This window comes from Acomys russatus, chromosome 10 (genome assembly GCF_903995435.1).
Source record: "Acomys russatus chromosome 10, mAcoRus1.1, whole genome shotgun sequence".
Lineage (NCBI taxonomy): Eukaryota > Metazoa > Chordata > Mammalia > Rodentia > Muridae > Acomys > Acomys russatus.
In genome coordinates, this window is record NC_067146.1 from 36,673,332 (window position 1) to 36,687,312 (window position 13,981).

The 13,981-nt window shown below is 43.6% G+C and overlaps 1 protein-coding gene across 1 annotated transcript in view; it reads right to left on the reverse strand.

The window, feature by feature from the left end:
* Akap9 (A-kinase anchoring protein 9) overlaps positions 1-13,981 on the reverse strand; it is a 138,315-nt gene that overhangs the window by 7,476 nt on the left and 116,858 nt on the right. The window contains 6 exon segments of the mRNA XM_051152007.1: positions 608-790; positions 2,444-2,549; positions 3,295-3,500; positions 3,895-4,563; positions 10,755-10,905; positions 11,561-11,780. Coding sequence (XP_051007964.1) covers positions 608-790; positions 2,444-2,549; positions 3,295-3,500; positions 3,895-4,563; positions 10,755-10,905; positions 11,561-11,780 — 1,535 coding nt within the window.

The following is a 13,981-nucleotide window of genomic DNA, read 5'->3' on the forward strand; positions in this document are numbered from 1 at the left end:
AGCTCTCTTCTTTGTAGCTTTAAAGACAAATTTAAATTGAGAGAGTAGCTTCTTAGCCTGAAATATATAATTTAACAGCATTTTTTTTTTTTTTAAAAGATAGGGTCTCACTGGTGATAGAGCACTAGTCCTTGGTAGTCAGGGATTTGGTAGTGTGGACCAGGTGAGCTTTGCATGCAGAGAACTGTCTGCCTCTGTGCCTGAGTGTGTTTGGGTTAAAGGCACGTGCCAGATTATCATCATCTTTCTTTTGGTCGTAAACCTTGTAACTAGTAACTGAAGACAACAATAATCAGTGTCTACATTTGAACACATCTTTCAGTGTGTCTGCATTCAGGCAGCACACACATCTTTAGATCTCAGACTGAGCATGACTTGGTTTTCTCATGTACAAGGCTGGAGGTAAGCAATTTTGTATGTATATAACCCAGGGTGTGGTAGAGAAGCCTCCCCCCAGTAATAGACATTTTTATTATTACTGTCATGATATACAATAATTTCCACATACCCTAATAAGATTCATACATGATTTTTTTTTTAGACTATTGTTAAAAGTCAAATTAGAGCCAACAACCTAACTTCAAATTACTTAGAAAAAGAGACGTACATAACCTCTACCAGCGCTGGTGTGCCAGTAACACCTGATCTGCTCTTTCAGCTTCATGATCATGTTCCTTAGGTTATTCTTTTCATTGGTCAGTTGGGTGATGTGTCCTGTGAGCTCAGCGTTTTGTCTCATTAGGCTTTCTGTCAAGGAGCCACAAGAAGAACCAGGGGGCACTAAGCTGTGCTGGAAAACCAAAGACACAGGTTATATAAACATGCACGGACCTGAAAAGTCTAGTGAAAGCAAGTAGGTGCTGACACAGACTGAGTCCATGAACTGGAACTCGGTAACAGCAGAAACCTGGGAAGCAGGAACACGGCTGGGGAGGGTACAGGAAGCAGGACGGGCACACACCGGAGGACAGAGAATCACGCAGGAGTGTGCTGCTTTGGAGGAGCTAGCAGTACTTTGTCAGACTGTTTCTGCATATTTTGACATCAGACCTCAACACTGCAGCAGAGAGCCAAGGAGATTTTAGGAGGCACCACCACAAACAGCATTCATGTATTTACAAACAGTCCTCTGGCAACAGCGTGCAAGGTACAACAGCTTAGGGAAGGACACAGATCCATGGTACCTGACAGTCTGCTTAGGAGGTTCTGCAGTTTACATGGGAGACACTGAGGAGGTGACTAGGGACAGAGTAAATGGTACATGAATGGATGTTTCTATGGTGAGTGTCTGCTCGCATGTGCGGGTAAGGTCTATGGCAACGTCCAGCTTTCCAAACTAGGTAATATCACAACCAGAAAGCAGCATGAGGGAGGAGGTGGGTTTGGCTTTGAATGTGTCTGTGAGGCGCCTGAGGTGTCACTGTTGGAAAATTTCTCCAAAGATGTCAGGTAACTCACTGTAAATACAATCCTGGACCACAGGTCAAAGGGTGACACCAGAACAGTACAGTGGACAGTAACGGACAAGGGCAACATTCTTGTCACTTGTTCACCGAATCCACAGGACCGTCAGCAGCACCTGCACACCCAGGTGCTCACCAAGGCCAGTGAGAGTCATGGCCTGGGAGCCAGGAAGCTTCACGGTTGTAGTTAGAGAAAAGCATACATGACCACAGACGCAAGAAGAAGGACAGACAGACCTGGCTGAAGGCAGGTTAAGTGAGAATACTGACACAAAAGGCAAGAAAAACAGGGCTTTAGAAAGTAAAATACAGCCGGGCGTGGTGGCGCACGCCTTTAATCCCAGCACTCGGGAGGCAGAGGCAGGTGGATCGCTGTGAGTTCGAGGCCAGCCTGGTCTACAAAGTGAGTCCAGGATGGCCAAGCTACACAGAGAGACCCTGTCTCGAAAAACCAAAAAAAAAAAAAAAAAAAAAAGAAAGTAAAATACAGCTGGGCTTGGTGATGCATGGTTTTCATTTCAGCACCTGGGAGGCAGATGCAGGTAGACCTCTGTGAGTTTGGAACCAGCCTATATAGCCAGTACCAGGGCAGTTCAGGGCTACACAGAAAAACCTTGTCTCAAAAGAAAAAAAGTAAAAAAAAAAAAAAAGAAAGAAAAAAAAAAAAAAAAAAAAACAAGAAAGAAAGAAAGTTAAAACTGTCAAATGTGCAAAGTCACAAAGAGGGAGTGAAAAGGCTCCACAGAACAGTCAGCTGTGAAGAAAGATGCCATCAGGATTCTAAGCTCATGGCTGCGAGGCCAGGGTCCTCTCTCAAGAAGCCTGCTCTCTGTTGGACAGCAAGGACAATGAATGCTAATCCCAGCTTCCAAGACCTCTTGTTGGGGGAAGAGAAACACTGCATTTCAAATAAACAAAAACAATAACAAGTCTTCATTTCATCTTTGTTCTCTCTACAAAGAACTTTTAAAAAGTCTTACCTTATCGCTTGGCTGGTCAGTTAGTCTCTGTAGTTGCAAAATAATTCCACCAATAGTCTCCTGAATCCAAAGAATAGCATCACCACCTGCTGCTTCAAACTGTAGTCTAAGAAAAAGACAAAAAGTCAAAGACCTCACAGGGACACTTCCTAACACACACTGTTCACTAACACACACTAGCGGCTAGGGGCTGCTCTGTTCACTAACACACACTAGCGGCTAGGGGGTGCTCTGTTCACTAACACACACTAGCGGCTAGGGGGTGCTCTGTTTACTAACACACACTAGCAGCTAGGAGCTGCTCTGTTCACTAACACACACTAGCGGTGGCTAGGAGCTGCTCTGTTCACTAACACACACTAGCGGCTAGGGGGTGCTCTGTTCACTAACACACACTAGCGGCTAGGGGCTGCTCTGTTCACTAACACACACTAGCGGCTAGGGGCTGCTCTGTTCACTAACACACACTAGCGGCTAGGGGGTGCTCTGTTCACTAACACACACTAGCGGCTACAGCTGCTCTGTTTCACTTATCACTTGACTCTTAATGCTCCCCTTTTCTGGTTCAAGGTGTTAGCTGTGCTCAGGTGTGTACATTCTGCTAAAACATGCTACCTGATGTAGACATGCATTATCTTTAAAATATCTCTTCTTTGGTGTTGTATGCTTTTACTCCTAGGAGGCAGAAGCAGGAAGATTTCTCTGCACATGTGAAGACAGCCTGATCTACAGAGTAAACTCCAGGCCACCCAGGGCCACATAGAAAAACCTTGTCTTGACAAAATGCACCATTTTCTCACTCTTGGCAGATCTGCAAGGTGTCAATTCTACAGATGAGGTGGAGGTCTGACCTGCTGCGGGCTTTCTGGGCCACGTGCTCAAGTTTGGAGGCCACATGGTGCAGTGTCTGTCTGATCATTTTCAAGTCACAGTTCTGGTCAGGGTCTCCTCCATTCATCTCAATCAGCCTTGCGTGGTCCGTGTCCTTGGTGTCTCCTAACTTCTGCTGAAGAACCCACTTTCTAGTTCGATCATCAGCGAAGTTCCAGATAGGCGGCTAGCAGTTTTAGACAGAAAAAGAAAATACAAATGAGCAGCATCTTATTTCCTTTCTTCAGGGAACAAAATTACTACCCTCATTCAAAATATAGACTCCATTTTAGGATGATCTGAACATAACTATTTAAATAGCTCGCTATGATTTGAAGTTTAAAATATTTTAAACTATTATGGTCATCTTAAAATATTAAAATTACTCCTAAGTTAAAAACATTATCATTAGGTGAGTGTACCCACGCCATAGGGTGCATGTGGAGTTCAGAGGCCAGCTTTGTGAAGCTGGCCCTCTCTTTCCTCCTTCACATGGGTTTGGGACTGAATCTGGGTCTGCAGCTCTGACCCATGAGCCATACAACTGCCCTCAGAAATACTGGAAAAGAAACAAAATTTACCTCATTAAGATTCTGATACACTAGTCGCGTACTTCCCAGTTTTTCCTCGCTTTCCAGCTCTTGCTTTTGGAATTCCTGCATAATGCCCTGCAGTCGCTTTCCCTCCAGGTCTAGCTTGTACACCTGCTGCCTTTTCTCCTGCAGCTGCCGCTGCAGCTCTTCCACTTTGGCCTGCAGCTCGTGCATTTTCTTTTGGCCCTGGGTATTGGCCTCCTGTTCTGTCTGCAGCGTCTTCCGGTGGACCTGCCTGTCCTTCTCCATCTGCTGCCGTGTTTGCAGGGAGTCCAGTTTGTATTTCTCAGTCTCATTTAAGAGTTCCACTATGCGGCTGTGTTTCTCCTCCAGCTGTTTCTGGAGCTCTTTCAGCAGGTCCTCAGGAGGTAAGGCTGGAGGGGGCTGCCCACTGTCACCGCAGCTCTGCAGCTGGCCGTGCAGCTCCCGCTCCTTGTCCAGGGTGCTCTGCAGCTCCCGAACCCTAACTTGCTCTGACTCTAGCAGAACCTGAAGCTCTAAGTTCCGGCCTCGTTCTTCCGATAACTGGGCATCAAACAGCACTTTCTGTGATTCTGTTTTCTGCTGTGATTCATTTAGTAGTTGCTTCTGTTCTTCCAAAAGTAGATTTAACTGTACATTTCTCCGTTTCTGATCCTCAAGTGAAAACTTCAGATCCTTGAGGCGAAAATGTAATTTAAGAGGAACACATTAATATTAAAAATACTTTTAAAGTATATGACCTTGACTCTGGTAACAGCAACACAGCAGCATCTGGTGACTGAAGACAGAATTGTTACCCAGCAGATGATGGTGATTATTTAGACAGTCAAACGGCTTGCTTGCATCAAGGATATAAACACAACCTTCTTTGGCTAAATATAAAGCGGAGTACATTTCTCCAAATGACAATCTTTAAAATACATGTGTTTTTATGCTAGCTTTCAATGGAACATGCTTAAAAAAATTTAAGAACATATATGAAGTCTCAAGAGAATAACTGTTCCCCAGTGTCATGATAAGCAGAGAAGAATCAAGGGCACAGGGAAGGAAGAAGCCATGTTTAGAGAGAGACGGGAGGGCATGAAATGTATGTGGAATTAAACACAAAGAGGACTCTGCAGAGAGGCAAGGAGTGGCAGGAGGTTAGCCGGTGAGCAAGAGAAGGCCATGGCGGCGGGCAGCAAATGAGAACAAAGGACGGCGCACACTAGCCCAGCGCCATTTGTACGAGAGGCTTTCTTCCTCCGCTGTATAGTTTGGGATTCTTTGTCAGAAATCAAGTGTCCATAGGTGTGTGGGTTTACTTCTGGGTCTTCAACTCTACTCCATTGGTCCACCTGTCTGTTTTTATGCCAGTACCATGAGGTTCTTTTAAAATTACTACTTATCTGTAGTACAGCTTGAACTCAGGGGTGGAGATACCTCCAGAAGTTCTTTTATTATACAGGATTGTTTTTTTCCCCATATTAAGTTGAGAATTGCTCTTTCAAAGATGTAAAGATTTGTCTTGGAATTTTGATGGGAATTGCACTGAATCTGTAGATTGCTTTTGGTAAGATGGCCATTTTTACTATGTTAATCCTACTGACCGATGAGCATGGGAGATCTTTCCATCTTCTGATATCTTATTCAATTTTTTTTCTTCAAAGACTTGAAGTTCTTGTCATACAGGTCTTTTAGTTGCTTGGTTAGAGTTACACCAAGATACTTTATATTTTTTGTGGCTACTGTGAAGGGTGTTGTTTCCCTAATTTCTTTCTCACTTTATCGTTTGTATATACAAGGGCTACTGATTTTTTAAAGTTAATTTTGTATCAAGCCACTTTGCTGAAGGTGTTTATCAGTTGTAGGAGTTTTCTGATAGAATTTTTGGGGTCACATATGTATACTATCATATCATCTGCAAATAGCAATATTTTGACTTCTTCCTTTCCAATTTATATCCCCTTGATCTCCTTAGTTATCTGATTGCTCTTGCTAAAACCTCAAGTACTATATTGAATAGATATATAGTGGAAAGCTTTGTTTTGCCTCTGATTTTAGTGGAATTTCTTTTTTTCTTTTTTTAAAATTTTATTAATTTATTCATATTACATCTCAATGGTTATCCCCTCGCTTGTATCCTCCCATTCCTCTCTCCCTCCCATTTTCCCCTTACTCCCCTCTCCTATGACTGTGACTGAGGGGGACTTCCTCCCCTTGTATATGCTCATAGGGTATCAAGTCTCTCCTTGGTAGCCTGCTATCCTTCCTCTGAGTGCCACCAGGTCTCCCCATTCAGGGGATTTGGTCAAATATGAGGCACCAGAGTACGTGTGAAAGTCAGACCTCACTCTCCACTCAACTGTGGAGAATGTCCTGCCCATTGGCTAGATCTGGGTAGGGGTTTGAAGTTTATGGCCTGTATTGTCCTTGACTGGTGCCATAGTTTGAGCGGGACCCCTGGGCCCAAATCTGCCTATCATAATGTTCTTGTAGGTTTCTAGGATCCTCTGGATTCTTCAACTTTGCCATTCTCCCATGCTTCTCTCATCTAGAGTCCCAATAGGCTGTCCTCCCCTCTGTCCCAGTTTCCTGGTTAGTGAAGACTTTCATGGGACATGCCCCTTGGGCTAGCATGCAGATATAAGTGAGCGCTCAACCTCCTTAGTCATCAGGGAAATGCAAATCAAAACAACTCTGAGATTCCATCTTACATCCATCAGAATGGCTAAGATCAAAAATTCAAGCGACACCACATGCTGGCGAGGATGTGGAGAGAGAGGAACACTCCTTCATTGCTGGTGGGAATGCAAACTAGTACAGCCACTTTGGAAATCTATCTGGTGCTACCTCAGAAAAATGGGAATAGGGCTTCCGCAAGACCCAGCTATTCCACTCCTTGGAATATACCCAGAAGATGCTCCAGCACACAACAAGAAAATTTGCTCAACCATGTTCATAGCAGCCTTATTCATAATAGCCAGAACATGGAAACAGCCTAAGTGTCCCTCAGTAGAAGAATGGATAAAGAAACTGTGGTACATTTACACTATGGAATACTACTCAGCTATTAAAAACAAGGAATTCCCAAAATTTGTGGACAAATGGATTGAGCTAGAAATGATCATAATGAGTGAGCTAATCCAGAAGCAGAAAGAGTCAAATGATATTAGTGGAATTTCTTAAAGTTTCTCTCCCTTTAATTTGATTCTGGCTGTTGGCTTGCTGTGAATTGCCTTTATTGTGTTTAGGTGTGCACCTTGTATCCCTCATCTCTCCAAGACTTTTAGATGCAAATTAGTCCATATCTATTACTCTGCACAAACTCAAGTTCAAGTGGGTCAAAGACCTCAACATAAAATCAGACACACTAACTCTAATAGGAGAGAAAGTGGGAAGAATCCTTGAACTAATTGGCACAGGAGACAACTTCCTGAACAAAAGAACACCAACAGCTCAAGTTCTAAGATCAATAATTAATAAATGGGACCTCATGAAACTCAAAAGCTATAAGGCAAAGGACATCATCAAAAGGACAAAACAGCAGCCTATAGAATGGGAAAAGATCTTCACTAACCCTACATCTGACAAAGGCTAATATCCAAAAAATATAAGGAACTCAAGAAATTAAATACCAACAAACAAAATAACTCAATTGAAAAATGGGGCACTGAGCTAAACAGGATTCTCAGAGGAATCTCGAATGGCTGAGAAGCATGTAAAGAAATGCTCAACGTCCTTAGTTATAAGAGAAATGCAAGTCAAAACAATGTTGAGATTCCATCTTATACCTGTCAGAATGGCTAAGCTAAAAAACTCAAGTGACAGGACATGCTGGTGAGGATATGGAGAAAGGGGAACACTCCTCCAGGGCTGGTGAGAGTGCAAACTTGTACAACTGTTTTGGAAATCAATCTGGCACTTTCTCAGAAAACTGGGGATAAACTACCTCGAGACCCAGAGATATCACTCCTGGGTATACACCGAAAATATGTTCCACCATACCACAAGGACACTTGCTCAACTATGTTCATAGCAGCTTTATTTGTAATAGCCAGAATCTGGAAACAACCCAGATGTTCCTCAACCGAAGGATGGATAAAGACACTATGGTGCATTTATACAATGGAATACTACTCAGCTATTAAAAATGACATCATGATATTTGAAGGCAAATGGATGGAACTAGAAAAAAAATTCTGAGTGAGGTAACCCAGACCCAGAAAGACAAACATAGTATGTACTCATTTATAAATGGATAGTAGTTATAAAGTACAGGATAAACATACCATAGACCCAAAGATGCTAAGTGAAAAGAAGGGCCCACGGGGAGACATTTGAATTCCACTAAGAAGCGGAAATAGAAGAGACATTGGGGGTCAATGGAAGGAGAGACAACTGGAACTGGTTGAGGGAGGACATCCCTGGGGCAACCTAGAAACCTAGGACAATGGAAAGTATGTGAGTGACCCTAGCTAAGGCTCCTAGCAATGCAGAGTATGGGCCCTGAAATGGCTCCTATAACCAGAAAAGACTTCCAATGGCAGGATTAGGACAACAACCCAGCCACAAAACCTTCAGCCCACAATTTGTCCTGCCTATAAGATGTGCAGGGTTAAAGATGGAGCAGAAATTTAGGATATGGCCAACCAGTGGCTAGCCTAACTTGAGACCCAGGCCACGAGAGAGAACCAACCCCTGACAACCCCTGACACTATTAATGATATTCTGGCATACTTGCACTCTAGCATAACTGTCCTCTGAGAGGCTTCACCCAGCAACTGATGGAAAGAATGCAGAGACCCACAGCCAAACACTAGGTGGAGCTTGGCGAATCCTGTGAAAGAGGGGAGAGGAAGGATTGAAGGAGCCAGAGGTCAAGGACTCCCCAAGAAAACATACAGAATCAATTAAACTGGACCCATAGGCGTCCAGAGACTGAACTGGCAAACAGAGAGCATGCATGGGACAGACCTAGACCCTCTGCATATGTGTAACAGTTGTGCAGCTGGGTCTTCATGTGGGACTCCTAAGGCGGGAGCAGAGGCTGTTTCTGATCTCATAGCCTGCCTTTCCCCTTCCCCTTGTTTAGTCACTATAGATGTGCCTAGTCTTACTGCAACTTAATACGCCAAGGCTGGTTGATATTCATGGGAGGTTTCCCCTCCCCTTCTTTGAGGAGAACAAGAGGATGGGAGGATGAGAGGAGTGGAGATGAGAGGGAGGGACTGAGAGAAGAGGAGGGAGGGAGAAGCTGCAATCTAGATGGAAAGTAAATTAATTAAAAAAAGAAGTATGACCCATGTTAAAATACCATAACGAAATCTATTTCTTAAATTAGGGGTTAAAAAGACGTGTGCAAACAATAGCAAGACTTGGCTGCCACACCACGATGACCAGTCTTACCTCTGCAATGTGGAACCCTGGTAGGATGTGGTAGAAACTGAACTCTACTGTTTTATTTTTTCCAAAAGAAAGACATTGATATTAAAAAAAAAAAAAAAAAAAAAAAAAAAAAAAAGACAGACACTGATACAAAATGGCCAGATGTCCACAATGAGCAAACTTTGCTGGATGCATACAATCATTAAAATCTTTGCTGGGTTTTGCTGGAGAGATGGCTCAGTGGTTAAGAGCATTGGCTGTTCTTCCAGAGGACCTGGGTTAAATTCCCAGAACCACCAGGATAACTCACAAATGGCTATAATTCCAGTTCCAATGCCATCATTTAGCCTCCTCCACTAATGCATACACCTGGCACACAGATACACATGCAGGCTGAACAGTCATATACTAAAACTAAAATAAATCTAGCTGGGTGCAGTGGCATAGGCCTGTAATCCCAGCATTCAGGGAGGCAGAGGGGAATCTCTGAATTCGAGGCCAGCTTGGTCTACAAAGTGAGTCCAGGACAGTCAAGGCTAACAGAGAAACCTTGTCTCGGAAAAAACAAAACAAAACAAAACAAAACAACAATCCCCCCCCCCACAAAAAAACCCCCAAAGACCAACCAACCATGCAAAACAAACCCAAAACAAAAAACTGCTGGGCTTGGTGGCAAACGCCTGCGACTTCAGCTCCGCAGGAGGTTGAGAATGCAGATTCAGGAGCATGAGCAAGCTGGAGAGACCCTGTCTCATGGTCAAAGTGTAGAGGAAAGGAGCTGGACGTGTACTTGGGTGGTGCAGTGCTTGGCTAGCATGTGGGATGCCCTGAGTTCAACTCAGCATACTGTGGAAACAAGACTGAACAAGGTGTAAGAGGTCAAGCCTGGAGAATCCCAGTACTTGTCTGTGTCTCCAGAAGTCTTCGTGACTATAGGCAGAGAGATGTGTGTGTGCATGCGTATATGTCTGCGTGTGTGTGTCTGCATGCATGCGTGTGTGTGTGTGTGTGTGTGCATGCATGTGTGTGTGTGTGTGTCTGTGTGCATGTATGTATGTGTGTGTGTGTGTGGTGTAGTGTGTGGAAAGGCAAGAGAAGACAGCAATAAACTGTATAGAGAACAGGTCAATCCAGATATACTGAAGCTCAGACTTTTAGAAAAGCCCCTAACAGAGGGTATCAGTCATACAGCAGAGAAGGGGAGAGTCTATCCCAATAGAGGACAAGCAGAGACAAAAGGACAGCCTAGGGAAGGCTCACAAGCTGGCACTGCAAAGTAAAGGCAGCGAGGTCTGTGTGTTCCGTGGCAAGCAGCTGCTGGGGAAGGGAGGAAAGGAACGCGCACACCGTGTCACAGCATTTACTTTCTTTCTACTATGGCCTAGATAATTTTGCAACAGTATTCAGTGAACAGCGCACATTTTAAAGACGAGAAGGCTGACAGCTAGGTGGAGAATGCCTTAGAACTGGGGACTCTCCAGGATACACAGAGACAATACCTCGAGTTCTTCTTTGTATCCTTCTTCGTGGTGTCCTGCCTTGGCCTTTTCTTTTTCCAAAGCCCACTGTAGCTCTAGTGACTTCTTCTGCTCGTTTGCTAATGTATCAGTAAGGAAATTCACTTCCTCTGTCTTATCTTTAATCTCTAACCTGAATGAGGAGAGACATGAACATAACATTATCCTGAGGAATGACATCATCATAAAGAGGAGCTTGCAGTCCACTACCGAGGCTTATTATAAACTAGCTACGCTATGTCAAGTCAAGGCTTCTAGACTGGTTCCCTTCAAATGAACTACTGTTTCTAAGAGTACAATTTATTTCCTAGTGCAAATAATTACTCTATTTATTGCCAGAAAGATATAATAACTTTTTTTTGGGTCTTTTACTGCACATAGAAATGTTGTGAATTTGTGTGTGTGAAATCAATGTCCAAAATAAAATGTGTGTACTTGCAGTATGCCTTTGGCGAGCAGAACACCTCAGTATTCACACCAGTAGTACATCCTTTTCCTGTACGTTCTTGATTCCAATACTTGGCAAATATTAGGCAACTAAAGCGTGAGATTAAACATCACTTAAACGTTGGCCAGTGGTAAGATAGAGGCCACAATTCTATCTAATTATCGTTGACTAGAATAGAAGTCATAGCAGAGGGTAGGCCAGCATGAGCGCATTTTAAATCTGGAAAAATCAGAGTTTTCCTGCTCATTCTTCTGCTATTAAGACTCCATGTGCTATCTGAATAACTGTTATGACAGTACAATTTCTCCCCAGACACATAGACTACAGCAGCTTGGCATACCTGAATGCTTCTAATTCTTTTAGGCGCTTATGCTGGGCCTTGAGTGTTGCTCCCAGCTCCAGTTTTGTCTGTGCTAGTTCACTTTTTAGTTCTGCGACCACCATCTTTTCTGAACTCAGCTTGTCATGCAGCTCCGCCGCTCTGTCCTTCAGGCTGCTGAGTTCCGCCTCAACTTCCAGCATGGGAGACTGCTTCTGCTGTGTACTGCTGTCTCCGAGTTCTAGGGGGAGCAAGGCTGGTGTTGAAAGATGGCCTGGCCATTCACGTGTGCATGGTAAATATTTTACTCCTAAGAAATCATTTCTAATTAATGAGAACACTACAAAGACACCACCAACTGCTCCTGTCCCCCAAACTGGTAACTTATATATCTTTTTCTTATACTTTGAGGGGTGGAATGTTTCAGAATTCAAAACAAAGGGGAGTGACAAAAAAAAAAAAAAAAATAGTAACAATGCATTTTAATGAATGCAAGACTTAAAAATAAGCAACTTTAAATGCTCCCAAGTTATTGGAGACAGGAACTTGTCCCCAGGAGTTTATATATGAGGAATGACAATCATTCACACTGAAGATTTCCAGTGACTTCTGATAACCACACACAACATTTACAGGAGTTACCCATGGCACAGTGACTACAATGATCCAATTATGGTTGCTTCTTTTAGACAAGGACTCACCCTGCAACCCTGTCCAGACTAGAGTGACACTCTCAGCACACCTCCTGCTTCAGTCTCCCAAATCCTGGGACCACCGGCATGAGCCGCCGTGCCCAGTATGATTCAGCTTTTCAATTACAAAAGAGAACTTACGTGGTTCTGTCTCTGAAACTACATGAAACTTGTCTGTCTTTAAAACTATAAGAAACACAATTATTAAAGATGTAGCAAGTGTCCTCACCAGATATGATGACTGCTCCATTAAAACATAACCCCACTGAAAGGCAGGACTGCTACTCACTAAGCACACACAGAAATAAAATCCAGCTAGTCTTTAACCTTGAGAAAAGGGAATAAAGCACTTCTTCTGAATTGTTAATTAAAACACTAATATGTATATGCACAGCATACCCAGCTGACTGGCAACATGTCTGCCATACCAGCTGCTGGTAAAGATGCAAAGCCACAGAACACTCACACCCGTTAGTGAGTGTCATACTGGTACGGCTGCTTTTCCACACAGCTTAGGCTACACAAGGTAGAGAACATCTGTCACCTCAGCACTTTGGAGTTCTAGAGACAAGACGACCAGGAGCTCAGAATCATCGTTGGCTACATAAAGCTGAGGCCAGCCTGGGCTATAAAACAGCCTCTCAAAACTAAGCACAATGTCTGACATTATCTAATAACTTTGAAGATGCACATCCCGTGTCCTCCGTGATGCACTTCCTTGCAAGATGGAAGACTGATGCCCGCGTGCACTAGAAACTCTGAAACGGTGAGTCTGTAGCTGTGCTGACAGCACAAACAGCCAAAGGTTCACACACAGAATCTGCATACACAACAGAAGCTAACTGAGAGATACTTGTCAGAACTTGGAAGAATGTCATATAAAGGTGGAGAAATAAGACACAAAATATACACAGACGGATAAGGGTCAAAGCCAGGAAGACACATACAGTCTAGGAATTTATAAAGTGGTAGAAAAAGTAAAGTAGAAAATGCGTCATGTGAGGGGCTTCTGGAATAAGGGCAAGTTCTACTGCATAGGTAAGCAATGTTCCCACATGCTCATTTTCATAATTTCGTACAGTGTGTATCTGAATTTTGTAATTATCTTTATGATATTACAAATTACAATTTTGTAGGCTACAGATTAAAAATAAACAGCCACTTTCATTGTGGAGTCCCTCCTGTTTTAGGTAGACATCTTAAGAGGGACAAAAAAACTTTTCTCAGAAAATAGTCTTACAATGAAGAAAATAACCCCGACGAGCTGAACCACATCAATGTAATGCCTGTTTATTTAAATTAAATATGGCTGCTTAAAGATGCAGAGGCTCACAGCCAAACACTGGGTGAGCACAGGAAGTCTTGTGGAAAAGTGGGGGCAGGTGGGACAAAAGTACTCAGAGGTGACAAGAGCTCCACAAGAAGACCAACAGAGCCAACTAACCAGGGCCCAGAGTGGCCTGCGGACACTGAAGCGCCAAACAAGGACCATGCATGGACTGGACCTTGGCCCCCTACACAGACCTAGCTGATGGGCAGCTCAGGCTTCATGTAGCAGGGGCTGTCTCTGACACAGACTCTGCTGCCTGATTTCTGATCACTCTCCCATACCCCCAACTGCTGGTGGCGCTCTTACCAGGCTACAGGGGAAGAGGACTCTTTAAATACTGACTTGACTTGATGAGCTGAGGTGGATAGGTGGGGGTGGGGCTCCCCTTTTCTGAGGGAAGGGGGATTGGAGGTAGAGGGA